At 44.8% G+C, this 27,331-nt stretch overlaps 2 protein-coding genes, 1 non-coding gene and 1 pseudogene across 7 annotated transcripts; all 4 read left to right on the top strand.

Moving 5' to 3' along the window:
* Positions 1-338: 338 nt before the first annotated feature.
* On the top strand, positions 339-9,631 carry LOC106568827 (protein phosphatase 1 regulatory subunit 26). 5 transcript variants are annotated; one of them, XM_014139558.2, is made up of 5 exons: positions 339-446; positions 2,171-5,941; positions 8,171-8,291; positions 9,081-9,136; positions 9,352-9,631. In XM_014139558.2, exons 2-5 carry the CDS (start codon positions 2,211-2,213, stop codon positions 9,374-9,376), a joined length of 3,933 nt encoding a protein of 1,310 aa, XP_013995033.2. In that variant the 5' UTR covers positions 339-446; positions 2,171-2,210; the 3' UTR covers positions 9,377-9,631. The 5 variants fall into 5 exon arrangements, with proteins under 5 accessions (XP_013995033.2, XP_013995007.2, XP_013995042.2 ...); XM_014139532.2 differs by lacking the exon at positions 339-446 and adding an exon at positions 476-716; XM_014139550.2 differs by lacking the exon at positions 339-446 and adding an exon at positions 753-1,229.
* A 209-nt stretch (positions 9,632-9,840) lies between these two features.
* On the top strand, positions 9,841-12,674 carry LOC106568849 (28S ribosomal protein S2, mitochondrial-like). Its single transcript, XM_014139580.2, has 4 exons — positions 9,841-10,087; positions 10,383-10,496; positions 10,636-10,765; positions 11,241-12,674. The coding sequence occupies exons 1-4, from the start codon at positions 10,063-10,065 to the stop codon at positions 11,791-11,793; spliced, it is 822 nt and encodes a 273-aa protein (XP_013995055.1). The 5' UTR covers positions 9,841-10,062; the 3' UTR covers positions 11,794-12,674.
* LOC123726790 (uncharacterized) lies at positions 11,902-12,074 on the top strand (annotated as a pseudogene).
* A 7,722-nt stretch (positions 12,675-20,396) lies between the features above and the next one.
* LOC123726829 (small nucleolar RNA SNORA17) lies at positions 20,397-20,528 on the top strand. The gene has a single exon (XR_006758984.1). It is a non-coding gene; the product is annotated as a small nucleolar RNA SNORA17 (small nucleolar RNA).
* The last annotated feature ends 6,803 nt before the right edge of the window (positions 20,529-27,331 follow it).

Genomic DNA, 27,331 nt, shown 5'->3' on the forward strand with positions numbered 1-27,331 from the left:
TAGAGAGGAGGAGGTTAACATCAGGAGGAGCTGTTACACAAAGCTAACGTAATAGAGGAGGAGGTTAACATCAGGAGGAGCTGTTACACAAAGCTAATGTAATAGAGGAGGTTAACATCAGGAGGAGCTGTTACACAAAGCTAATGTAATAGAGGAGGAGGTTAACATCAGGAGGAGCTGTTACACAAAGCTAATGTAATAGAGGAGGAGGTTAACATCAGGAGGAGCTGTTACATAAAGCTAATGTAATAGAGGAGGAGGTTAACATCAGGAGGAGCTGTTACATAAAGCTAATGTAATAGAGGAGGTTAACATCAGGAGGAGCTGTTACATAAAACTAACATAGTCCTTACTGAAAGTCAGTGGTGGTCAACTTTGAGAGATAGTCTATATGATATTTTACTGTTCCTTTAAAGAAAATGGCCAATGTGTCGCACGGACAACTGGTAAAGTATGCCAAAATATAATTGTATTCAACATTCTGGCATGTAGAGGTCGTGAGAGAATTTTCCTGATTCAAACGCTAATTTCGCCCTGACAGAATTCAATGCAATTTAATACCGCGTTTCCTGTCAAGCGGAGGTGGAGACGAAGGGGTGCTCGACATCGTGCACTGTTTGCGCGTGTCTGTTCTGTGTGTGGATGTTAAAATCTGAAGAATTACCAGGGAAATTAAGTTAACGTGTAGGCCCTACGAGTAATTCAACCATAACCAGGTAAATTGAACTAAGTAGATGTGCCGATATGTCTTGTGCCGTGTGTATGAATATTTAGAGATTGTCGAGGTGCACAATACAAATGTTTTCTTCGCAGAAAAATGCCTGTTCTACAGCAGGCCCGCCACTATCTTATTTCTCAATACACCGAATAGGTTCAGTGGGATATCCCCTATTCCGCCTATACCTTTCTATTAATATCGTTATTAGTGAGAAAAATGTTGTCGAATTACCGGTGTCCTTTGAGAATAGGACAACGTAAAGAGAGGGTTTGATGGAGCAGTGGCCAAGTAGCGGAGGAACATGGTTGCTCTGCGGTGTCTCCTAGTGACACACACCGGGCATAAGTGCAGCCCGAGCCACTAGAGGGATACGGGCCTGCCGGGGGTGGCGTTGCGACAGCCAAGGCATTGAGCTTCGGAGACAATGTCCTCAACATACGATTTTGTTGGAAAGCAAACGTTCCTATTTATCAGCTATAGCCATATGCAGACGATGTTACTGTTACCACAGGTAAAGTTAAATGTTTGTATGGATGGTAACAAATTATTTTTGGATTCAGTGTTAAAAGTCGTTCTCGGCTATTATGTATGATGACGGCAAATCGCGTTTGGACATGGATTGTCGTCTATTTTAACTGGCTATACAGTAAGTTACATTGACTCATCTGTCCACGTTGTATTCGTGACCAAATGATATCTGAGTTTTTGTGGTCATTATTTGATTAAACAGTAGCCTAGGCTTGGTCTTCTCTGGGCTTTTAGCCCTCCCTTCTTTCTCATCTGACTACTGCAGCCTGGGATGTCGGCAACGTTGTTTATCACTCTACTTGGTTGATATAGAATGGCGGGTTTGAGTATCGCGCTACACATGACCGCCCCTTACACCTGCTAGTTTGATGCAGTACATTCGTGCATGACGTAGTCTATTTGTAGATTACCCTAATTTTGTTGAGTGTTAAATTAATAAAACGTTCATATTCTGGCAGATTTTTGTCTTTTTTTAAAAACAATTTAGGCCAATGCCCTTACTGCATTGCTGTAGCTATACCCTGTACCTATACCCTGGTCTCAATTGGGATTCCCTGTATAAATAGAGGTTAAATTAAAGCATTGTAATTATCATGATACTCAGTAAAGGACCATTTCAGCAGTAATGTCATGTACTTTTCAAAGGTTTTCTATTCCTTTCTAGGTGCATAATCAGAAATACAAGACCAATATGAGGCATTGCCCCCTATGGGCACGCATTTTTCAAACACCTGAAACATCCCAAAATTCTCCAACTTACGGACGGGGGATGAGCCCCCCTCCAGACCACCCCCCTCACATACTTTGTGCCCTCTCATCCTTTGTGCCTACAGTGAAAATCTGAACAATGATAATAAAAAATAATGTATGATATGAATACAAAAGCTGTATTTTGACTCTCTCTTGTTTCCTTTTTTGTTTCAGATGTAAAGATGTGAGTGTGGTCTGAGGCAGCTGTGATCCCATGCTCCAGCCCCCACACCCACCCCAGCACCACACTAGAATGTACTTGAACTTGCCTCCAGTCGCGGCTTTGCACACAGAATGGAGGTCATCGTGCGGTGGTCTGCCCAGAGGCTTTAGCGGTCTGCCCCTGTGCTTCAATGACTCTGACAGCGACTTGTCCACCACTGGAACACCCATCTCAGAGAAGGTCCAGATGATCATAGAGAGCCTAAGGAGCACCCAGTCCTCACTCAACATGGGCGACGAGACAGAGGGGAACCAAGTGCTATCAGGGCAACCGGTACAGGAGGCTGGAGCCCGGGGCTCCCAAGGCCAAGGCTTCAAGGTCCGGAGGGGGCCTCCTGTGGTTATGGGACCCAAGCCCAAATTCAGAGGCCCTCTTCCTCTCACTCACACTGATAACTTGCTGGCACTGCCAGAAGTTTCCTATAATGTTGATTCGGAGAGTTCTGACGGCGATGACTCTGTAGATAGAGGCATCGAGGAGGCCATTCAGGAGTACCTGAAGGAAAAGGATGACCACAAACGCAAGGCTGAACCAGAACCAGCCACTAATATTTTACAGCCACCCAAGATTCCCCGGAGGGAGGCTGCTCCAACCTTTCCAGAACCTACTAAACAACATTCCGACAGCAATAAGGTTTTAACTGCCAGCAACCAGGTTCCGAGAAGTGTCAAAACAGAGACGCACAACACAGCACTACCCATGAAAAAATGTTTGAAAAGTAAGATACCCACCTGTAAAGAGAATCCCTTTAAGAAACTGGACACAATAAGTAACGCAGCGGTGATAAAAAAACGATCTTCTTCGGAACAGAAGAGAGGCCCCTCTAATTCCAACCCTCTCTCTGACAAACGGAAGAGTCCTGTACTGAAAGCAGTGAAGTTGGAGGAACACTTGTCTGACAGTGACAGCAGCAGCAGTAGTGATGACGGTATTGAGGAGGCTATTCAACGCTACCAGCAGGAGAAGAAAGAGAGACATGAAGGAGGCAGACAGTCCTCCAAACCCCTTCTCGTCCTCAAAGAGGAGTCCGACTCCAGCAGCAGTGATGACGGAATAGAGGAGGCCATCCGCCACTACCAGCTGGAGAAGCAGAAAGAGAAGGGTGTACCGAAGATCTCTCTATTTCTACCCAAACAAAAGCAAGTGGGTAAAGCAGTGGCTCCCCTGCACTGTCCAGAGAGCACAAGCACTCAGGCAGCGGCCATGAAAAAACACAAACTGTCAAAAAAGAAGAAACCTGAGACTAGGGATTTAAAATCATCTCTACCTTCTCAAACTCCTGGTTCCTCACTCTCTCTTATCACCAAGAGATTAGCAGCTAGCAGCCCCAAAGGGAATGGCCTCCTCCTGTCGACTAAAGTGGAGCCGCTGCGAGAGAGGGAGCAAGAGCAGTACACCACCCCATTCCCAGCCACTCTGAAGGTGAACACCACCACCACCACAGCTGAGCTGTTGTGTGCTGAGGCCATTCTGGACATTTCTAAAGCTGTCATTAAAATGCCAGGGGCCTTTAACCCTAACGTAGCATCAGCAGGCCATATCAATATTAACAGTAGCTCCACGGAGTCCACCGCCACCACTTCTCTTCTCATCTCCACAAACTGCCATGATGATGATAATAATAATAATACAAGTGATGATGAGAGCTCCATTGATAGTGAGGATGGGATCGAACAGGAAATCCGGAAGTTTCTTGAGAAGAAAGCCCAAATGCACAAACTGCCACCTGGGCCCGGCTCAGATGTTGGTACTACAAGTCCAGGTGGAACCAACACAATAACAGAACCAGAGAAAAACACCAAACTGAATCCGGCCCAGAAGAAAACACTGAGGCTGTCTGTGACGCAGAAAAGAAAGCGCAAAGAGGAAGGTGGCAGCAGGAGGGGTTCCAAGGAAGGAGAAAGTGATCTCAAAATGAAAGAAGAGGCACTCCCAAAGCATTTGACCAAGTATGACTCAAGGTCATCTGTTTCCTCCCTGAAAAAAGCCCCACTGAAATCAGTGAGGGGCTCAGAGAGGAGGGGGGAACCTAAGAGTGGAGACAAGAGTAGCTCACTGGACAGTGACGAAGACCTGGACACTGCAATAAAAGACTTGCTCAAGACTAAGAAGAAGTTGAAAAAGAAGACTAGAGATGTGAAGTTGAAGTCAAGGAAGGGCCTTGAGGATGAGGAGCCTTTGTCTAGAAAAACAGAGTTAAAGAAGCTGGGTATGGACCATGTGCCCAAGACTACCAGCCTTTTGAAAACGAGCCTTAAAGTCACTACTACTACTGCCCAGAGTAGTAACAACAACAGAAAAAAAGGCACATTTAGTAAGCATGTGTCACAGTATCCACAGAGCAATGAGAAGAAAGAGCCCCTCAACCAGACAGATGGGATGGACCGATCTCAAGGGAACAGGGATGTGGAAGGCCTGTCAAGAGAGACTAACCCAGTTGTGATTCAGATCAAGGAAGAGAGCAGTTCAGTGGACAGCGACGACAGCATCGAACAGGAGATCAGAAAGTTCCTGGCAGAAAAGGCCAAGGTTTCTACTACCAGGGTGAAAACAGATGATAGAGAGGAGATCAGGAATGGCAAGGGCAAAACTACAGTCCCTCTCACGGAGAAATGCATCAAATTGGAAAATCAGCTGGCTGAAATTCCAAGGATAGACGCTACTCAATTCCCTGACCTGCCTCGTCAGAGCAGTTGTGAGCAGAGAGGAGTTCCGGACAGAGAAATCTTTCCAAACACCCCCCCTATCCAGCCAGTGCCAGGAAACCACACCCCAGAAACAGCCAGTGGGTCGTGCCTCGTCTCAGCCCTCACCCCCAGCTCCTATCCTCCAGTGCTGGAGCCTGCCAATGGCGCTGTGTCTGGGGCTGCCAGATCAGAGAAGAGGAGGAGCTCTAGTTCAGATTCAGGAAGCGGTGATACCCACCAGAGTGCCAACTCTGAGATGGCAAGGTGTCACAGCTACAGGTCATTTCCCAGCACCAGCTACCCCTTGCCCAGGACTGACTCGGAGCAGTGGTGTAAGAGCCAAGTGATCCTCACCACTGAGACAAAAGAGAAGATCCATAACAGGAACCCATTCCAGTACAGCTCACCTAGTTTCGGTGAGAAGACGGCCACCACTCCAGCGTATCAGTGTGTAGTACCAGCCAGTATCTATCCGCGTAGGAGGAATATTGAGCCTGCACCGGATACACCTGTCTCCACCCGTCCTGCTGCTGTACGGACTGGGAGCAGCATCAGATCACCACTGGTTCCATTCCACCGCCCCTCCTCAGAGACCACATCTACGTCGACTGCCGTCTTCAGCTCCCCGTTCCCCAGCCTGACCAGGAGACCTACGGAGACAGGACCATCAGGGAGGTACTTCCTTCAGGGTCATGAGTCAGGCAGCCGCTGGGGTCAATCCCCAACCCTGACCCCGGGGCTGTCGGAGAGCAGCGTGGTACACGTGGCCAAGGACAAGACAATGTTTGTTGAACTGTCCACGAACAAGACCAACCACGTTCAGGTCAGAAGCAGGGAGGTGAAAGTGAGTGAGGGAAAGGAGGAAAGCAGGAGAGACTTGCCAGGAGGAGAGGGTGAGAGAGAAAGGGAGTGCAGGAAGACAGAGGAGAGAGGAGAAGAGCAGATAGGAAGACGAGGAGAGGAGTGTGTAGATGAGACCGACGTCAGCGAGTCAGATGAGAGGTCGAGCCCAGAGCAGCAGGGCTTTCCCACTTTGTAAGTGCAGGCTTTTTCCTTGTTTGTTAGGTCACATAGCAGCATCACATAACCTTTGTTTTATGTTAGTTAGCCTATTGAGTGAGCCCTCCTTCCTGGTGGATGTCATGTCAATTCAAGTACATTTGTTAGTTCGTAGGTTCCAATGGATTGTTTGTTGTTAATACACACACAAAGCCTCTTTTTATATGTTTGTACATTTTATACATCTATTTAAATACTGTAACGCAATGTCATTGAGAATTTAAGACTAAAATGTTCCTTTTTTAATTTGTGCTCTTAGATTATTATTTTAAATTCTTATCATTGAAACCCTTAAAAGCAATATCAGCCACTGCCCTGAAACAACAAGCAGAGTGCATGAATGTTAGTACCACCCAATGCACAGCTGTGTCTGGTTGTTTCTTACAGGAAATAAGATGGTTATTTTTGTCTCACCAATGTTTCACTGACTGTTTTTGTAAAGATACAACATATGAAAACCCTATCAAAGCCCTCTTAAAGTTATCAGGCCAAAGATATAGGCCTAACCACCCAAATATACTATATGAGTAATTGGTACAATAACATATTGGGTCAAAAATGAACAATTGAAGACGTCATTTTACAGGGAGCAGTGAGTTAGTGTTTTGAAGCTCTATGGATGACTGACTGAAGGGACTTATTTTTATCATGCAAATACGTCAGACTGTATTCAACTAATATGTTTGTGTGCGTGTTTGTTCCCTTACCCTCCTTGTAATTTGTCCATTGGCCAAAATCTTCCCTTTGCATTCTAATATAGTCTTCCTCTTTTTTTAGTGGCATTAACACATTTAAACAAAAAAGTATCATATTGTATTCTCATGACAAGCCAGTTTAAACCTTGTCATAAAGGAGGCATATATTTATGTTTGTTCTCTTTCAAGGGTTCTGTCAGCAGTGGTTCAAATAGCAAAAGCAACTAACCCCAGTCTCAAATGCTGTTTTTACATGTGGTTTTTGTATATTTGCTCTGTTCTGTCGCTGAAAATATACAAATACGTTTTGAAACATGAAGAAATTTTCCTCTACAATCAAAGGCACATTGCCCATATCAATAGTTGATTTCCCTCTGACAAACTGTCAAAAGCACACAAATCATCAAGGATCTTTGTATTTCTTGACTTGCAGTTTGGTTGTTTTTTTGTTTGATGTTCTAGTAGTTTTCTTGAATTTTGTTATGTGAAAATATTATTTATTTAGTTTATGGAAAAAAGGAGGGGCAAAAAGAATTGTACTGAACATGCTGTGCATCGCCAGTTTTCCTAAATATTTAGCAAAAATTAAACTTTCTCCTTTTTCGCCCGTCAAAGGAAAAAACAACTTTGACTGTATCTTTTAAAGTGCAACCGTGTAATAAAGAGTGAATTTCATCAATAGTGATGCATCTCTTATCTAATTCAATTCAAATGTATCCTCAACAATATTATAAACACCTTGATATTCCTCAACAAAGATGGGCCGTACATACATCACAGCTCTTCAAGGTGTTCTTATCAGCTGCTACTCTTCAGAAGGACACTTGCCACTGGAGAAATGTGCATTTCTGTTAAACAACTGTCTACCTCTTGCTATATTATCCCTGTATATGACTCATTTAGCTAATGTTAAAGGCCTTCGTGTCCTCTGACCTCATCATATTACCAAATCAGAATGACTCAGCAGTGAGGGGTTCAGCAGTACCTTGGGCCACTATACATGGCTTCTCTCTCCTTGATCTCTCAACATCTCCCTCTGGTAACAGCATGTAAAAGTCTGGTCTGCGGCCAGCCGGCCACACCATTTACATTTCTCTACTGTTGAGAGTGATATGATCCTACTGGCTTCATGGTTATCATGATGTTCATAATGTCTAGTTCATAAGCAGAGTGAGGATAGGAGTCTGTGTTCGACATCAATTTTGCTCAGTCGCTGATTGCCGACCCCAAATTATAGGGCGTGTTCCTCTGTCCAGGCTTAGCTGACGCATGCCAGATCTTACAATGCCTGGATAGGTATTTTACAGCATGTGAACCACATGTTATAGCTATCTGGTGTATGACGGCACAGTCGATGACGTGGCACGCAACGGTTGGTTGATGCATTCAACGTCTGAGCAGGGGAATGCGACCATAATGAGTAGTCATTCATAATGCAAGGTGATGTGTAGATCTGTCTGACTACATAAACATGCACTGATGTTTCCTCCCCTACTCTGCCTTGCCCCAGGTCTCTGTCCAGCTCCATTGACCCTGGTATCACCCTCAGCCCTTACATAGCATTGAACACAGAGGAAAGGAGCAAGAGGTTCAGATGGATGTGTAAAGCTGTTGCTGTAAATCAGCCAAAGGTACGGTGACGTACAGCGGCCAATTAAGCACGTTGCACACTGCCCATACAATGTCAATCAAACACCAACTAAAAACAGAGATGGATAGGTGTGCCTAGTGCTTAATTTGAGCCAGCACCTCTCTGTTTTGTTCTGGGAGCTGTTTGGCCGGATCCGGTACCTCTCATGGCATGAAAAATAATTGTCATTTTTTACAATATAAAAATTCAAATGAAAGAGATCAAAGTTAATTTGAGTTACCTCTTTGTTTATTGTCCTGCCCCAACCCACCCAAAAAAACGTAATGTGAAAAAGTAGATTTTCAGCCTGGGCCTGATATTCTAAGAGTTGATTCGGGTTGGGCCAACCCAGACTAATAGTTTGCGTAACATTGTAACCTATGTTTGAGACCAATGCGTGGCCATGGCTGTGTGAGTAGCACACCTGTATCTCTCACAGAACAAACATTTTCCCAATGTGTAAGTGCCTCTACTCTCCTGCTCTATGCTACTACGCAAATACAATGATATGCATGCAATGCTTTATTATTAAGGTAATTCTTTTTTCTTATGTGTTCCAGTACCTCAGGCACCCCTCTCTCCCGCTCACATTTTGTTCCGGCACCTCCCGATTTACAAATTAAGTACTGGGTGTGCCCCTATGTTTTTGTTTGAGTTTATTAAGCATTGTAATGGGCAGTGTGCAAGGGGCTTTACAGTGTGTTCCAATCTGTCTGGAATAGGTTTGTGATGAATTGGGGTTTGTTGGCTTGGTTTGTTAACAATCGATTCTTTCTGGGCTCTTTTTCAGAAGACCAAGTTTGAGAAACCTGTGAAGAGAAAGCTCCAATTTCTACCTCTATCCAGGTACATTTTGTAGGCAAATCTTGTCATATTTAACCTACTTGATAACACAATAGTACAACATTACATTACATTTACATTACATTTAAGTCATTTAGCAGACGCTCTTATCCAGAGCGACTTACAACACATAGATAAATAAAGGATTAGGCACAGACATGGTTAAATTAGAAAATAAGGAGGGTTCATTGAGTGTAATGAATTGTTTTTCTTTGCAGGAAAAATAAATCAACTGGGAAGTAAAGCACAGATGTTTTTTTTACAGGAAGATCTTTCAAGATTTATTATCAAACATTTAAATGAGTATATGCCATTTAGCAAATGCTTATATCCAAAGCAACTTAGTCATGCGGATGTGTACTGTTATTGTTGGTGAAGAGGGTTTGTCTGTTGTATGTGAATTGTTTGATTCTGAATTATGTTGGTTATGTTGAAATTGCATTTGTTATTGCTCAACAATGTTTTAATTATTTATATTTGTTTCATATTTGGATACATTTTTTTTTTTTAGGCTATGGTTTCTCAATATTCAAATTGACAGTTGTTGAAGAACGTTTTCAATTTCAATACATTTTATAGATTGACTTCTACATCACATTCATATTAATGTTCAAATATAATTTATTGGGGGGAAAAAACACAGTTCTGAAAATCAACATATCCCAAAAAATGTTGATGTTACAGTATTTGGCTAGAATTTGACAATGAATTATGTAGACTACAAGAGTATACAGTATGGTTCAGTAACTGTGCTATTACAATTCAATAAAGTTTTTGAATGAGCATTCAACTACATGCGTGCTCCTGGGCGTTGTGGTCCAATGGAAATGATTGACACGTGATCTAGTGCGTACGACACATCCAATGGACTTCAACTACCAGTCGCATGTTTCTTTGACCTTCAGTGGGAGGGGACAACACGAGCAAGCATGGCAGCTGGAGTTCTTACCAAAGGTACATTTTTATTTACATTATACAGTCAATTCATATATTTTGGTTATGATTATGACATGAAATATATTTAGCATCTCTTTTGCTACCTTGCAAGACTGTACAACCTATCCTCGTTTTTAATTGTCCGACAATTCAATTGCACAACCATTGCTAACGTTAGCTAGCAGTAGCATCACACATCCAAATCAAGTTGGATGGTCAACGTTACAATGTAATGTTTTATATGTTATAAACTAGCTGCTGTCTTTATCGTCTGACTGCTAGCTAACTGACTATGCTGGTGGGTTTCTTGTAGGTTTATGCGGGTTCCGCCAGCCCCGGATTGTTGCAGCCGGATACTCCTGTAGTGGACCTCTCTATGCAACTGCTACCGCAGTCAAAACACTCCCTTTGCGAACGGACAGCACGGGTAGGCAGAGTTGTCAGTGACACGTACAGTTTGGTATCTTACAGTAGTTAATGCTATGGATATTTAACACGAATTCATAAAGCTTCTCTACAATCACAAAGAACTAACCACTTCTCGATTATTCTTTTTTTTTTAATAGCGGCCACTGACAAGATCCAGAACTTGCCTCTTGAAACGCCAGATTTCTTTCGCTTGTCAGAACTCTTCTCCTTGAAAGATCTATTCGATGCCAGAGTGCACCTTGGACACAAGAAAGGCTGCAGACACAGGTTGGATGGCTGATTTTCATAGTTCATCTGACAATTATGTTCTCATTGTGGTTCGTATTGACCTTATCTACCATATTTACTTTACTCTTGCATCAGCGTAAAGTAAAACCAGCTGGATTATCTTCATAGGGCAACATTAAAACATTTTTTTAAAATGTATTAACCTTTTATTTAACTAGGCAAGTCAGTTAAGAACAAATTCTTATTTTACAATGACTGCCTACCAGGCAACAGTGGGTTAACTGCCTTGTTCTGGGGCAGAACGACTGATTTTTAACTTGTCAGCTCAGGGATTCGATCCAGCAACCTTTCGGTTCCTGGCCCAACGCTCTAACCGCTAGGCTACCTGCCATCCCAAAACATGCCTTGCAGATTTCATATACAGAGACAGACAGCATACTGTAGGTATGAACAGGAGCACATTGTCACACAAACATTGATCTTGATTCTCTCTCCCTTCATCCCTATCTACTAGGCTGATGGAGCCCTATCTGTTCGGCAGTCGTCTGGACCAGGACATCATCGACCTGGACCAGACAATGGAGCACCTCCAGAGCGCCCTGAACTTCACCGCCCACATCGCCTACCGCGGTGGCGTCATCCTCTTCGTCTCCCGCCGCCGACAGTTCGGCCACCTGGTGGAGAGCACGGCAGGGGACTGCGGAGAATATGCCCACACACGCTACTGGCAGGGTGGTCTGCTCACCAATGCCCCAATCCAGTACGGCCCGGGGGTCAGGCTGCCTGACCTCATTGTCTTTCTCTCAACGCTCAACAACGTCTTCCAGCAGCATGTGGGGGTCCGCGATGCGGCCAAGATGAATATACCCACGGTGGGGGTGGTGGACTCTAACTGCAACCCCAGCCTGGTGACATACCCAGTCCCTGGGAACGATGACACACCAGCCGCAATGGAGCTGTACTGCCGCCTCTTCAAGATGACCATCAACAGGGCCAAGGACAAGAGGAGGCAGATAGAGCTGCTCCAGGGTCTATCGCCAGCGGGCCTCACACCGGGCTCCCCGTGAGAGGCACTGGTGGAATTAATGAAGGGCCCCTTTTTGAGTTCTTTGAAAATGCATTCTTCAATTTTACTCCCTTGAAGTTAACCCTGATCTGAAATGATAGGATAGGTGAAATCTCTGCCTTTTGGCTAAGATCAAGTGTAGTATTTGAAAGCAAGTGTTCCACTTCATTGTTTACACTAACATAACAAATTGTTATTTGTCGGGTGTATCGAAATGCATGTGTTCCTAGCTCCAACAGTGCGGTAGTATCTAACAGTTCACAGCAAAACACACATCTCAAAGTAAAATAATGGAATTAAGAACTATATAAATATTATGTTCATGTCAGATTAGGGATTTATGCCAAGGAAGGGTGGGTAAAGCATGCATTTAGGTGCGGCAGATAGCCTTGTGGTTCGTGTTGGGCCAGTAACCGAAAGGTTGCTTGATCAAATCCCCGTGCTGACAAGGTAAAAATCTGTCGTTCTGACCCTGAACTAGGCAGTTAACCCACTGTTCCTAGGCCCGTCATTGTAAATAAGAATTTGTTCTTAACTGACTTGCCTAGTTAAATAACGGTAAAAAAAAATATGTATATATTCAAACATGGCCAAGGAGTGTACTGCTAAAATGCTATATGAAGCACCATTTTTCAGCAACATATTTGGTGCATTTGTACAGTGTTGTTGCTATTTGTCTAGATTTATCTGTGGAGAAACTGTGGTTTACAAAGTATGTAATTGCAATGTTTGCTCCATCAAACTGATCATGTTTCCAGATTATTTCTAACATTCAGCTTGACATTGTCTGGTCAAATAAAATTTTAAAAAAGAAGCTATTTCTGTATCAAATGACATGAATGCACTCATACTATTTCTCAAGTAAACTTTCTTTTCACTAAATATGTGTGGTCTCCTCATGTGCTTTTTCTACATTCCAACTATTTCCTTGAATTGTACTGGGCTAAAATCTTAGTGTACCCAGTCATGAAAAAACAATGACTGAATTCATCTAAAATCCTTATCAGTGTAGCAATAAAATACAAAATGGCGCTGGCATGTATAGTGGCTGTTTTATGGGTTCCTGACTAATTATACTATTTTCCACTGATCTTAACTTTTTTTTTTTTGTACATTATGTTTCTGCCATCGTTTCATATGACCGAAAAGAGCTTCTGGACATCAAAACGGTGGTCACACCACGATTTGGGTGAAGAATTATACTTCAATGACTCAGCCGCTCAAGACATGCTGCTCACCCGGGACCAGGTCCTAATCCCCGACACTCGGAAGAGGAAAAGACAGATATAGAGGCTGACGTGGGGGCAGCCTGATGAAACTACCTCTACCCCCGTTCTATTGGCGAATGTACAATCACTGGAGAACAAATGAGACAGGTTCCGTTTGAGAATGTCCTATCAACGGGACCTGAAGAATTGTAATATCCTATGCTTCGTGGAGTCGTGGCTGAACAAGGACATGGTTAATATGAATCTAGCTGTTTTTTCTATACATCGGCAGGACAGAACGTCAGTGTCTCGTAAACTCGAGCAGGGGTGTGTGTCTCTGTTAACAACAGCTGGTGCACAATCTCGAGGTTCTGCTCGCCTGAGTTAGAATACCTCATGATAAGCTGTAGACCATACTATTTACCAAGAGAGTTTTCATCAATATTTTTCGTAGCTGTATACTTACCACCACAAACCGATGCTGGCACTAAGACCGCACTCAACGATCTGTATAGGGCCATAAGCCAACAAGAAAATGCTCATCCAATGGCAGTGCTCCTAGTTGGCAATGATTTTAATGCAGGAAAACTGAAATCCGTTTTACCTCATTTCTACCAGCATGTCACCTGTACAACTAGTGGGAAAAAACTAGATCATCTTTACTCCATACACGCATACAAAGCTCTCCCTCGCTGTCCATTTGGCAAATCTGACCATAACTCTATACTCCTGATTCCTGCTTAAGTAAGGATCCGCCCTTTTTTTTCAATTTTCGCCTAAAATGACATACCCAAATCTAACTGCCTGAAGCTCAGGCCCTGAAGCAAGGATATGCATATTCTTGGTATCATTTGAAAGGAAACACTGACGTTTGTGGAAATGTGAAAGGAATGTAGGAGAATATAAGACATTAGATCTGGTAAAAGATAATACAAAGAAAAAACTGTTTTATTTGTGTTTTTTTTGGTACCATCGTCTTTGAAATGCAAGAGAAAGGCCATAATGTATTATTCCAGCCAAGGTGCCATATATATCTTGGCCACTAGATGGCAGCAGTGTATGTGCAAAGTTTTAGACTGATCCAATGAACAATTGCATTTCTGTTCAAAATGTTGTATCAAGACTGCCCAAATATGCCTAATTTGTTATTAATAACTTTATGTTCAAAACTGTGCACTCTCCTCAAACAATAGCATGGTATTCTTTCACTGTAATAGCTACTGTAAATTGGACAGTGCAGTTAGATTAACAATAATTTAAGCTTTCTGCCAGTACCAGATATGTCTATGTCCTGGGAAATGTTCTTGTTACTTACAACCGCATGCTAATCGCATTAACCTACGTTAGCTTAACCGTCCCACAGGGGACCCACCGATCCTGAAGAAATTACCCTGTTTAAAGGTTTTACATCGGCTACGGCCAGCGTGATCACACAGTTGTTTGGTTTGTGTCATAGGGCAGCTCGTGGCTGGGTTTCCCTTCGTAATCCGTGATAGTTTGCAAGCCCTGCCACATCAGAGCCAGTGTAGTAGGATTTGATCTTAGTCCTGTAATGACGCTTTGCCTGTTTGATGGTTCGTTTGAGTGCGTAGCGGGATTTCTTATAAGTGTCTGGATTCGTGTCCCGCTCCTTGAAAGCAGCAACTCTATAGCCTTTAGCTCAGTGCGGATGTTGCCTGTATTCCATGGCTTCTTGTTGGAATATATACATATGGTCACTGTGGGGACGACTTGGTCGATGTGCTTATTAATGAAGCCGGTGCCTGATGTGGTAAACTCCTCAATGTCATCGGATAAATCCCAGAACATATTCCAGTCTGTGCAAGCAAAACAGTTTAGCATCCGCTTCATCACACCACTTCCGAATTGAGTGTGTCACTGGTAGTTCCTGTGTGAGTTCTTGCTTGTAACATTCACAAGGCCCCAGGGCCAGACATATTACCAGGAAGCGTATTCAGAGCATGCGCTGACCAGCTGGCAAGTGTCTTCAATTACATTTTCAACCTCTCCCTGGCACAGTCTGTAATACCTACATATTTCAAGCAGACCACCATAGTCCTTGTGCCCAAGAACAGGTAACCTGCCTAAATGAATACCTACACGTAGCACCAACGTCTGTAGCCATGAAATGCTTTGAAAGGCTGGTCATGTCTCACATAAACACCATTATCCCAGAAACCCTATACCCACTCCAATTTGCATACTGCACCAACAGATCCACAGATGATGCAATCTCTATTGCACTACACACTGCCCTTTCACACCTGGACAAAAGGAACACCTATGTGAGAATGCTATTCATTGACTACAGCTCAGCGTTCAACACCATAGTGCCCTCAAAGCTCATCAGTAAGCTAAGGACCCTGGGACTAAACACATCCGGCCAGGCACGACTCCAACACCATCATTAAGTTTGCTGATGACACAACAGTGGTACTGATCACCGACAACGATGAGACAGCCTATAGGGAGGAGGTCAGAGACCTGGCCGTGTGGTGCAAGCATAATCTCCCTCACCGTGATCAAGACAAAGGAGATGATTGTGGACTACAGGAAAAGGAGGACCGAGCACACCCCCATTCTCATCGACGGGGCTGTAGTGGAGCTTCAAGTTCCTTGGCATCCACATCACCAGCAAACTAACATGGTCCAAGCACACCAAGAAAGTCGTGAACAAAACCTATTCCCGCTCAAGAGACTGAAAAGATTTGGCATGGGTCCTCAGATCTTCAAAAGGTTTTACAGCTGCACCATCGAGAGCATCCTGACGGGTTGCATCACTGCCTGGTATGGCAACTGCTCGGCCCCCGACCGCAAGGCACTACAGAGGGTAGTGCGCACGGCCCAGTACATCGCCAGGGCCAAGCTTCCTGCAATCCAGGACCTCTATACCAGGCGGTGTTAGAGGAAGGCCCTAAAAATGGTCAAAGACTCCAGCCACCTTAGTCATAGACTGTTCTCTCTGCTAATGCACGTCAAGCAGTACCGGAGTGCCAAGTCTAGGTCCAAGAGGCTCCTAAATAGCTTCTACCCTCAAACAATAAGACTCCTGAACAGCTGGAATGCTGCTGCTACTCTCTGTTATTATCTATGCATAGTCACTTTAATAACTCTACCTACATGCACATATTACCTCAATTATCTCAACACCAATTCCCCCGCACATTGACTCTGTACCGGTACCCCCTGTATACATAACAGCTATTGTTATTTACTGCTTGTTTTTAATCATTTGTTATTCTTATCTCTTATTTTTGGGGGGGTAGTTTCTTAAAACCACATTGTTGGTTAAGGGCTTGTCAGTAAACATTTCACTGTAAGGTATGTATTTGGTCACGGATACCTTTTAAAAAAGTAGGGGCGTGGATAAGAATGTATTTTTTATTTTACCTTTATTTAACTAGGCAAGTCAGTTAAGAACAAATTCTTATTTACAATGACGGACTACCCCGGCCAATCCCAGATGACGCTGGGCCAATTGTGCACCACCCTATGGGACTCCCAATCACGGCCGGATGTGATGCAGCCTAAGAAAACAAGTCAGTATCTGGTGTGACCACAATTGGCCTCATGCAGCCTGACAACTTTCCTTAGCGTGGAGTTGATCCGCCTGTGGAATGTTGTCCCACTCTTCAATGGCTGTGTAGTGGCTGAAATTGGAACTCTGTCATGTTAATCCAGAGCATCCCAAACATGCACAATGGGTGATATCATTTACATTTTAGTCATTTAGCAGACGCTCTTATCCAGAGCAACTTACAGTAGTGAATACATACATTTCATGCATTTTTTTTTTGTTGTTGTACTGGCCCCCCGTGGGATTCGAACCCACAACCCTGGCGTTGCACACACCATGCTCGACCAACTGAGCCACAGGGAAGGCTATGTCTGAGTATGCAAGTCATGGAAGAAATGAGACATTTTCAGCTTCCAGGAATTGTGTACAGAACCTTGCGACAATGGGCCTTGCGATAATATTGTCTCGGTTTCTCTGTGCATTCAAATTGCCAACAAATATAAATGCAATGTGTTGGTTTCATGAACTGAAATAAAAGATCCCAGAAATGTTCTACACGCACAAAGCTTATTCCTCTCATTTGCCAAATTTGTTTACATCCCTGTTAGTGAGCATTTCTCCTATGCCAAGATAATCCATCCACCTGACAAGTGTGGCATCAAGAAGCTGATTAAACCGCACAATCATTACAGGTGCACCTTGTGCTGGGGACAAGACTACTCTAAAATGTACAGTTTCGTCACAACTTAATGCCACAGATGTCTTAAGTTGAGTGAGCATACAATTGGCATGCTGACTGCAGGAATGTCCATGAGAGCTGTTGCCAGAGAACTGAATGTTAATTTCTCTGCCATAAGGCAAATGTCGTTTTGGAGAATTTGGCAGTACCTCCAACCGGCCTCACAACCGCAGATTAAATGTAACTAAGCCAGCCCAGGACCTCCACATCACCTGCAGGATCGTCTGAGACCAGCCACTTGGACAGCTGATGAAACTGGGTTTGCACAACCAAAGAATTTCTGCACAAACTGTCAGAAACCGTCTCGGGAAGCTCATCTGCTTGCTCATCAACCTCACCAGGGTCTTGACCTGACTGCAATTTGGCGCCGTGGGCAAATGTTCACCTTCGATGGCCACTGGCACGCTGGAGAAGTGTGCTCTTCACGGATGAATCCCGGTTTCAACTGTACCGGTGTAACGGCTGTCTGAAGGAGTAGACCAAGGCGCAGCGTGTTGAGTGCTCATATTTAATTGTAATCGAGACACTTTGAACAAAACAAGAAAATGACAGACAAACAGTTCTGTCAGGTCTAACAAAACACTAAACAGAAATTAACCACCCACAAAACCCAAAGGAAAACAGGCTGCCTAAGTATGGCTCCCAATCAGCAACAACGATATACAGCTGTCCCTGATTGAGAGCCATACCCGGCCGAAACAAAGAAATACCAAACATAGAAAAAAGGACATAGAATGCCCACCCCAACTCACGCCCTGACCAACCAAAATAGAGACATAAAAGGATCTCTAAGGTCAGGGCGTGACAAACGGGTAGATGGCAGACAAGGTGTATGGTGTTGTGTGGGCACGGTGTGGTTTGGGCCGGCATAAGCTATGGACAACATCCAAATTAATTTTATCGATGGCAATTTGAATGCACAGATATCTTGAGATCCTGAGGCCCATTGTCGTGCCATTCGTCCCCCGCCATCACCTCATGTTTCAGCATGATAATGCACAGCCCCATGTCGCAAGGACCTGTACACAATTCCTGGAAGCTGAAAATGTCCCAGGTCTTCCATGGCCTGCATACTCACCATACATGTCACCCATTGAGCATGTTTGGGATGCTCTTGATCAATGTGTACGACAGTGCGTTCCAGTTCCCGCCAATACCCAGTAACTTCACAAAAGAATTGAAGAGTGGGAGAACATTGCACAGGCCACAATCAACAGGCTGATCAACTCCATGCTAAGATGTCACGCTGCATCAGGCAAATGGTCACAAAAGATACTGACTGGTTTTCTGATCCACGCCCCAACTTTTAATGACACTATCTGTGATCAATCTGATACATTTGTATTCTCAGTCATGTGAAATATATAGGTTAGGCCCTAATTAATTTATTTCAATTTACTGATTTCCTTATAAGAACTAACTCACTAAAATCCTAATTGTTGCGTTTTTATTTTTGGTCAGTGTATATAAAATGTTGAGGGTAAATAATTACTGGTATTCATGTCTGTCATATCTCAAAAAAAAAAAATTCTCTAGCCCCTCGGCTGGGAAGCGTCCAATGAGGAACATTGGTTACCACCATGATCAATTGGGTCCACTGGCCAAGCTGATGAAACATGAAAATAACAGTGAGGCCTGTCGTTCCTCCCTGAAAGAATGGTGTGCACACCTAATGGTAAGCAACATGTGGCCTTAATTCAGTCTGCATGAAATATATAGGTCTGTGATGACAAATCATGCACCGTGCTGAACTTGTGATGGACAACCTCTACCACATTATCTGAGACCTGCACAGCCACATACAAATGCATGCTCACAAGGCTGTTTTGAATGGTCTGTCTGCGGCCTGTAATAACAGTTCATGGGTTCTAACTGTTTCTTCTGGAACTGGTAAGACTAATAGTCTCTGGGTTATTTCCTCCCTTCAGATGTAACTGTGGTGCCAATGCCACGGTTGTGCAATGACCGGGCAGACAAACTGACACATGATGGCTCTACTGCCCTGTTCAGCGGGTACGGAACTGGGCCAGATAGACCCTGACCCTCACCAGAATGGCAGGGTATGTCTACCCTATAGACTGGTTGTTTAGCAACAACCGATGTGTGTCAACTATGGGGCAAAACACATGGGTTTGGCTTAGATGATTGACAACATTTGAACTTTCGTCTCAATGTTTATTGAAAACATAAATACATCTGCACAATGGAACTCTATTCCACATCAAGTAACTGAAGCAAGCAGTAAAATTGTATTTAAAAAGCAGATTAAAAAACACCTTATGGAACAGCGGGGACTGTGAAGCAACACAAACATTGGCACACACACACACACACACACACACACACACACACACACACACACACACACACACACACACACACACACACACACACGATAACATACGCACTATACATACACATGGATTTAGTACTGTAGATATGTGGTAGTGGTGGAGTAGGGGCCTGAGGGCACACAGTGTCTTGTGAAATCTGTGAATGTATTGTAATATTTTTAAGATTGTGTAAACTGTCTTACTTTTGCTGGACCCCAGGAAGAGTAGCTGATCCATAATAAATACAAATACAAAATGAGCACTTGTCTCAAATACATTGATAGTTGTTGACTGGCTGGAAAATTTGAGCCATATTAACATTGACATGAAATCTGTGAAAATGCCTCTAAACAAGACATGGTCTCAACAAGAGAACTAGCTGAGATGTGTCACCTACAATTCCCCACATCGCAGCCTCTTGTCATTGTTGATAGCTATCTGACCTTTCAGAATCATGATAACGCAAGCCTTCTGGCCACATCGACGCGTACGTAATTTGTGACATTGTCAGCCAACCAGTCTAATCAAGAATGGTTAATCTTGGTGTAAAATGGATGCTGTAGAACTAGCAGCAATGTACTTGGACTAAGTACTTTATGTACTTTTGACTTTGTAGTCTTAATCAGTTTCCTTGTGGCTCTTCAAACCTAACCTATAGTCTTTTGGATGTTAATTTCAGATGAAGAGCAGTCTGGAGGTGCAGCCATAGCGACTGTGGTCGTAGCGGGGGATGACCAAGCCATAAGCCATGGTAATTACACTCCTCACTGGGTAACGTACTGGCTAAGTGTATTGGTCTCTGAGCAATCCGCCCCTCGAGGCGTTGCAGTCTGACTGTACGTGTTGAGCCTGTGTGATGAGGGGCGGAGAGTGAAATATAGATGTATATGCTGAGGACCCAGAACGGTGGGTACTTGAAATGATCATAGCTCTGACATTTGGCCACCAAGGAACCATTTAGACCCTCTGAAAAAGGTTCTTATTGTACAGGAAGTGTTTGAACAGGAGTGAGCCAGTTAAAGAAAAACTATTTTGGTATTTATTGCTTTAGTCCATTGGTGACATAGTCCAAATCTTTTTTACTTATGTCAACAATGGAACAAACACCAAAAATTGGGGAGGACTTTTCCTTTAAGATCCCTCACCCTCAGCAGCTGCTTTTCTTGTGTTGTGCCAAAGCTAATTTGTTTACTGACTGGTAGTTGCCATTAGTCCAAGACTTTGAGTTTTGATTCACTTTGATCTGAGGTCTACTTTTCTTGATCATTTTGGAGGATTGATAGGTTTTTTGGCTATCGTTTTCTCACCCATTTCCTGATTCTTTGACAGATTGCAGATGTGACGAAGAAGCCAAGATGTGGCCAGTTTCAAAGTTGAAGATTCAAGGTGATGGTAGAGAAAGGATTGTGCAGGCCACACTCTTGCCTGTTTATGGTGACATCTTCTATAGCGTAGGGCCCTGTTTTGTGTTTTGCTGCATTTTTTATTTATTTATTTATTTTTATTTATTTCACCTTTATTTAACCAGGTAGGCAAGTTGAGAACAAGTTCTCATTTACAATTGCGACCTGGCCAAGATAAAGCAAAGCAGTTCGACAACATACAAAAACACAGAGTTACACATGGAGTAAAACAACATACAATCAATGATACAGTAGAAAAAAATAAGACTATATACAATGTGAGCAAATGATGTGAGATAAGGGAGGTAAAGGCAAAAAAGGCCATGGTGGCAAAGTAAATAAAGTATAGCAAGTAAAACACTGGAATGGTAGATTTGTTATTTGAAGAAAGTTCAAATATAAATAATATGGTGCAAAGGAGCAAAATAAATAAATACAGTAAGGGGAGAGGTAGTAGTTTGGGCTAAATTATAGATGGGCTATGTACAGGTGCAGTGATCTGGGAGCTGCTCTGATAGCTGGTGCTTAAAGCTAGTGAGGGAGATAAGTGTTTCCAGTTTCAGAGATTTTTGTAGTTCGTTCCAGTCATTGGCAGCAGAGAACTGGAAGGAGAGACGACCAAAGGAGGAGTTGGCTTTAGGGGTGATCAGAGAGATATACCTGCTGGAGCGCGTGCTACAGGTGGGTGCTGCTATGGTGATCAGTGAGTGGAGATAAGGGGGGACTTTACCTAGCAGGGTCTTGTAGATGACCTGGAGCCAATGTGTTTGGCGACGATTATGAAGCGAAGGCCAGCCAACGAGAGCGTACAGGTCGCAGTGGCGGGTAGTATATGGGGCTTTGGTGACAAAACGGATGGCACTGTGATAGACTGCATCCAGCTTGTTGAGTAGGGTATTGGAGGCTATTTTGTAAATGACATCGCCGAAGTCGAGGATTGGTAGGATGGTCAGTTTTACGAGGGTATGTTTGGCAGCATGAGTGAAGGATGCTTTGTTGCGAAATAGGAAGCCAATTCTAGATTTACCTTTGGATTGGAGATGATTGATGTGAGTCTGGAAGGAGAGTTTACAGTCTAACCAGACACCTAGGTATTTGTAGTTGTCCACAAATTCTAAGTCAGAACCGTCCAGAGAAGTGATGCTGGACAGGCGGGCAGGTGCGGGCAGCGATCGTTTGAAGAGCATGCATTTAGTTTTACTTGTATTTAGGAGCAGTTGGAGACCACGGAAGGAGAGTTGTATGCCATTGAAGCTCGTCTGGAGGGTTGTTAACACAGTGTCCAAAGAAGGGCCAGAAGTATACAGAATGGTGTCGTCTGCGTAGAGGTGGATCAGAGATTCACCAGCAGCAAGAGCGACATCATTGATGTATACAGAGAAAAGAGTTGGCCCAAGAATTGAACCCTGTGGTACCCCCATAGACATTTAACATTTACATTTAAGTCATTTAGCAGACGCTCTTATCCAGAGCGACTTACAAATTGGTGCATTCACCTTATAATATCCAGTGGAACAACCACTTTACAATAGTGCATCTAAATCTTTTAAGGGGGGGTTAGAAGGATTACTTTATCCTATCCCAGGTATTCCTTGAAGAGGTGGGGTTTCAGGTGTCTCCGGAAGGTGGTGATTGACTCCGCTGTCCTGGCGTCGTGAGGGAGCTTGTTCCACCATTGGGGTGCCAGAGCAGCGAACAGTTTTGACTGGGCTGAGCGGGAACTGTGCTTCCTCAGAGGTAGGGAGGCGAGCAGGCCAGAGGTGGATGAACGGAGTGCCCTTGTTTGGGTGTAGGGCCTGATCAGAGCCTGAAGGTACGGAGGTGCCGTTCCCCTCACAGCTCCGTAGGCAAGCACCATGGTCTTGTAGCGGATGCGAGCTTCGACTGGAAGCCAGTGGAGAGAGCGGAGGAGCGGGGTGACGTGAGAGAACTTGGGAAGGTTGAACACCAGACGGGCTGCGGCGTTCTGGATGAGTTGTAGGGGTTTAATGGCACAGGCAGGGAGCCCAGCCAACAGCGAGTTGCAATAATCCAGACGGGAGATGACAAGTGCCTGGATTAGGACCTGCGCCGCTTCCTGTGTGAGGCAGGGTCGTACTCTGCGAATGTTGTAGAGCATGAACCTACAGGATCGGGTCACCGCCTTGATGTTGGTGGAGAACGACAGGGTGTTGTCCAGGGTCACGCCAAGGCTCTTAGCACTCTGGGAGGAGGACACAAGGGAGTTGTCAACCGTGATGGCGAGATCATGGAACGGGCAGTCCTTCCCCGGGAGGAAGAGCAGCTCCGTCTTGCCGAGAGTTCAGCTTGAGGTGGTGATCCGTCATCCACACTGATATGTCTGCCAGACATGCAGAGATGCGATTCGCCACCTGGTTGTCAGATGGGGGAAAGGAGAAGATTAATTGTGTGTCATCTGCATAGCAATGATATGAGAGACCATGTGAGGATATGACAGAGCCAAGTGACTTGGTGTATAGCGAGAATAGGAGTGGGCCAAGAACAGAGCCCTGGGGGACACCAGTGGTGAGAGCACGTGGTGCGGAGACAGATTCTCGCCACGCCACCTGGTAGGAGCGACCTGTCAGGTAGGACGCAATCCAAGCGTGGGCGGCGCCGGAGATGCCCAGCTCGGAGAGGGTGGAGAGGAGGATCTGATGGTTCACGGTATCAAAGGCAGCAGATAGGTCTAGAAGGATGAGAGCAGAGGAGAGAGAGTTAGCTTTAGCAGTGCGGAGAGCCTCCGTGACACAGAGAAGAGCAGTCTCAGTTGAATGCCCAGTCTTGAAACCTGACTGATTAGGATCAAGAAGGTCATTCTGAGAGAGATAGCAAGAGAGCTGGCCAAGGACGGCGCGTTCAAGAGTTTTGGAGAGAAAGGAAAGAAGGGATACTGGTCTGTAGTTGTTGACATCGGAGGGATCGAGTGTAGGTTTTTTCAGAAGGGGTGCGACTCTCGCTCTCTTGAAGATGGAAGGGACGTAGCCAGCGGTCAAGGATGAGTTGATGAGCGAGGTGAGGTAGGGGAGAAGGTCTCCGGAAATGGTCTGGAGAAGAGAGGAGGGGATAGGGTCAAGTGGGCAGGTTGTTGGGCGGCCGGCCGTCACAAGACGCGAGATTTCATCTGGAGAGAGAGGGGAGAAAGAGGTCAAAGCACAGGGTAGGGCAGTGTGAGCAGGACCAGCAGTGTCGTTTGACTTAGCAAACGAGGATCGGATGTCGTCAACCTTCTTTTCAAAATGGTTGACGAAGTCATCCGCAGAGAGGAGGAGGGGGGGGAGGGGGAGGAGGATTCAGGAGGGAGGAGAAGGTAGCAAAGAGCTTCCTAGGGTTAGAGGCAGATGCTTGGAGTTTAGAGTGGTAGAAAGTGGCTTTAGCAGCAGAGACAGAAGAGGAAAATGTAGAGAGGAGGGAGTGAAAGGATGCCAGGTCCGCAGGGGAGGCGAGTTTTCCTCCATTTCCGCTCGGCTGCCCGGAGCCCTGTTCTGTGAGCTCGCAGTGAGTCGTCGAGCCACGGAGCAGGAGGGGAGGACCGAGCCGGCCTGGAGGATAGGGGACAGAGGAAATCAAAGGATGCAGCGAGGGAGGAGAGGAGGGTTGAGGAGGCAGAATCAGGAGATAGGTTGGAGAAGGTATGAGCAGAGGGAAGAGATGATAGGATGGAAGAGGAGAGAGTAGCGGGAGAGAGAGAGCGAAGGTTGGGACGGCGCAATACCATCCGAGTAGGGGCAGAGTGAGAAGTGTTGGATGAGAGCGAGAGGGAAAAGGATACAAGGTAGTGGTCGGAGACTTGGAGGGGAGTTGCAATGAGATTAGTGGAAGAACAGCATCTAGTAAAGATGAGGTCAAGCGTATTGCCTGCCTTGTGAGTAGGGGGGGAAGGTGAGAGGGTGAGGTCGAAAGAGGAGAGGAGTGGAAAGAATGAGGCAGAGAGGAATGAGTCGAAGGTAGACGTGGGGAGGTTAAAGTCACCCAGAACTGTGAGAGGTGAGCCATCCTCAGGAAAGGAACTTATCAAGGCGTCAAGCTCATTGATGAACTCTCCAAGGGAACCTGGAGGGCGATAAATGATAAGGATGTTAAGCTTGAAAGGGCTGGTAACTGTGACAGCATGGAATTCAAATGAGGAGATAGACAGATGGGTCAGGGGAGAAAGAGAGAATGTCCACTTGGGAGAGATGAGGATTCCAGTGCCACCACCCCGCTGGCTCGATGCTCTAGGGGTATGCGAGAACACGTAGTCAGACGAGGAGAGAGCAGTAGGAGTAGCAGTGTTATCTGTGGTAATCCATGTTTCCGTCAGCGCCAGGAAGTCTAGGGACTGGAGGGTAGCATAGGCTGAGATGAACTCAGCCTTGTTGGCCGCAGACCGGCAGTTCCAGAGGCTGCCGGAGACCTGGAACTCCACGTGGGTCGTGCGCGCTGGGACCACCAGGTTAGAGTGGCAGCGGCCACGCGGTGTGGAGCGTTTGTATGGCCTGTGCAGAGGAGAGAGAACAGGGATAGACAGACACATAGTAGACAAGCTACAGAAGAGGCTACGCTAATGCAAATGAGATTGGAATGACAAGTGGACTACACGTCTCGAATGTTCAGGAAGTTAAGCTTACGTTGCAAAAATCTTATTGACTAAAATGATACAGTACTGCTGGCTGGTGGAGTAGGCTAGCTAGCAGTGGCTGCGTTGTTGACTTTGAACGTGTAGCTGGCTAGGTAACCTCGGTAGTTTCAGTACTACACCTTGTCATGATACAAAGCAACTTTGTAGCTAGCTAGCTAACATAACACTAATCAAGACGTTCCTTGTAGTGTATTTAGTTTCAACAATGCTGCTCGTCGGTAATAGTTGGCTGGGTTAGGAAAAATGGCGTCGCGGGGGACGGAAATAGCTGGCTAGCTAACCTCGATGGCTGGCTAGCTAACAATTATCAAGCTATGACAAAGACAACTAAGTAGCTAGCTAGGTAACACTGCACTAGTCAAATCGTTCCGTTGTAAAGTATTAGTATCTACAGCGCTGCTAGTCGGTAACGGTTGGCTAGCTGGCAGTGGGTTAATGATGACTAGGTGTGTTGAGTAAGTCTGGCGCCGCGTCGCGGCTGGCTAGCTCACCTCGATAGTACTCAAACTCAAACTACACAATTATCTTAGATACAGAGACAGCAAAGACAACTATGTAGCTGGCTAACTAACACTAACACCACACTAATCAAGTCGTTACGTTGTAATGTAACAGTTTCTGCGGTGCTGCTAGTCGGTAGAAGTTGGCTAGCTAGCAGTGATGACTAGCTAGCTAGCAGCTAGCAGTGTTGACTACGTTAGGAGGACGAAGATAGCTAGCCTCGATAATTACTCAGTTACTCTAAACTACACAATTATCTTTGATACAAAGACGGCTATGTAGCTAGCTAAGAAGAATTGCTCAGATCAAACAAATCAAGCCGTTGTAATGTAGTGAAGTGTAATATTACCTGTGGAGCGCAGCCAGACTGCCAGACATTTGACATTAATATGTAATCTAAGGGATTACATTTTATTATAGTCCTACAGATCTACACAACCTACTCCACATCTTTAACGTTAAAGTTATAGAAAATGTAACAAATTAAACACTGAAATATCATAATTTGGATAAGTCTCCACCCTCGACTTAGTACTTGGAAGCACCTTTGGCAACCATTAGTTCTGAATCATTTGGAATACGATTCTACCAACTTTGTACAACTCTTACGGCAACAAGCACTGTGTACAAAACATCAGGAATACCTGCTCTTTCCATGACATGGCCTGACCAGGTGAAAACTATGATCCCTTGATGTCATGTTAAATCCACTTCAATCAGTGTAAATGAAGGTGAGGAGATGGGTTAAAAGATTTAATACTTGAGACACATGGATTGTGTATGTGTGCCATTCAGAGGGTGAATGGGCAAGATTGAAGTGCCTTTGAACAGGGTATGGTAGTAGCGGCCAGGCGTATCGGTTTGTCAAGAACTGCAATGCTGCTGGGTTTTTCTCGCTCAAGTTTCCCGCGTCTCAAGAATTGTCCACCACCTAAAGGACATCCGGCCAACGGCAGGCCTGTGGCCGAAAATGGGTCTTTGACGAAAGACGACAAAGGACCTGACCTGAATTGTGCGGAGCAACAGACCGGCAACAGTTAGTCAACTGACAGACCAGTACAACATTGGTGCCCAAAGACCCAAAAGAATGCACAACTCGTCGTACCTTGACATGAATGGGGTATGGCAGCCGACGAGTTTGGAGTTCCACTTTCAGCACAATAAAAATAAATGGGTTGCAGTGGGCTAAGGAACAACTCGATATTAGGAAGGTATTC

This window comes from Salmo salar, chromosome ssa01, assembly GCF_905237065.1.
Source record: "Salmo salar chromosome ssa01, Ssal_v3.1, whole genome shotgun sequence".
Lineage (NCBI taxonomy): Eukaryota > Metazoa > Chordata > Actinopteri > Salmoniformes > Salmonidae > Salmo > Salmo salar.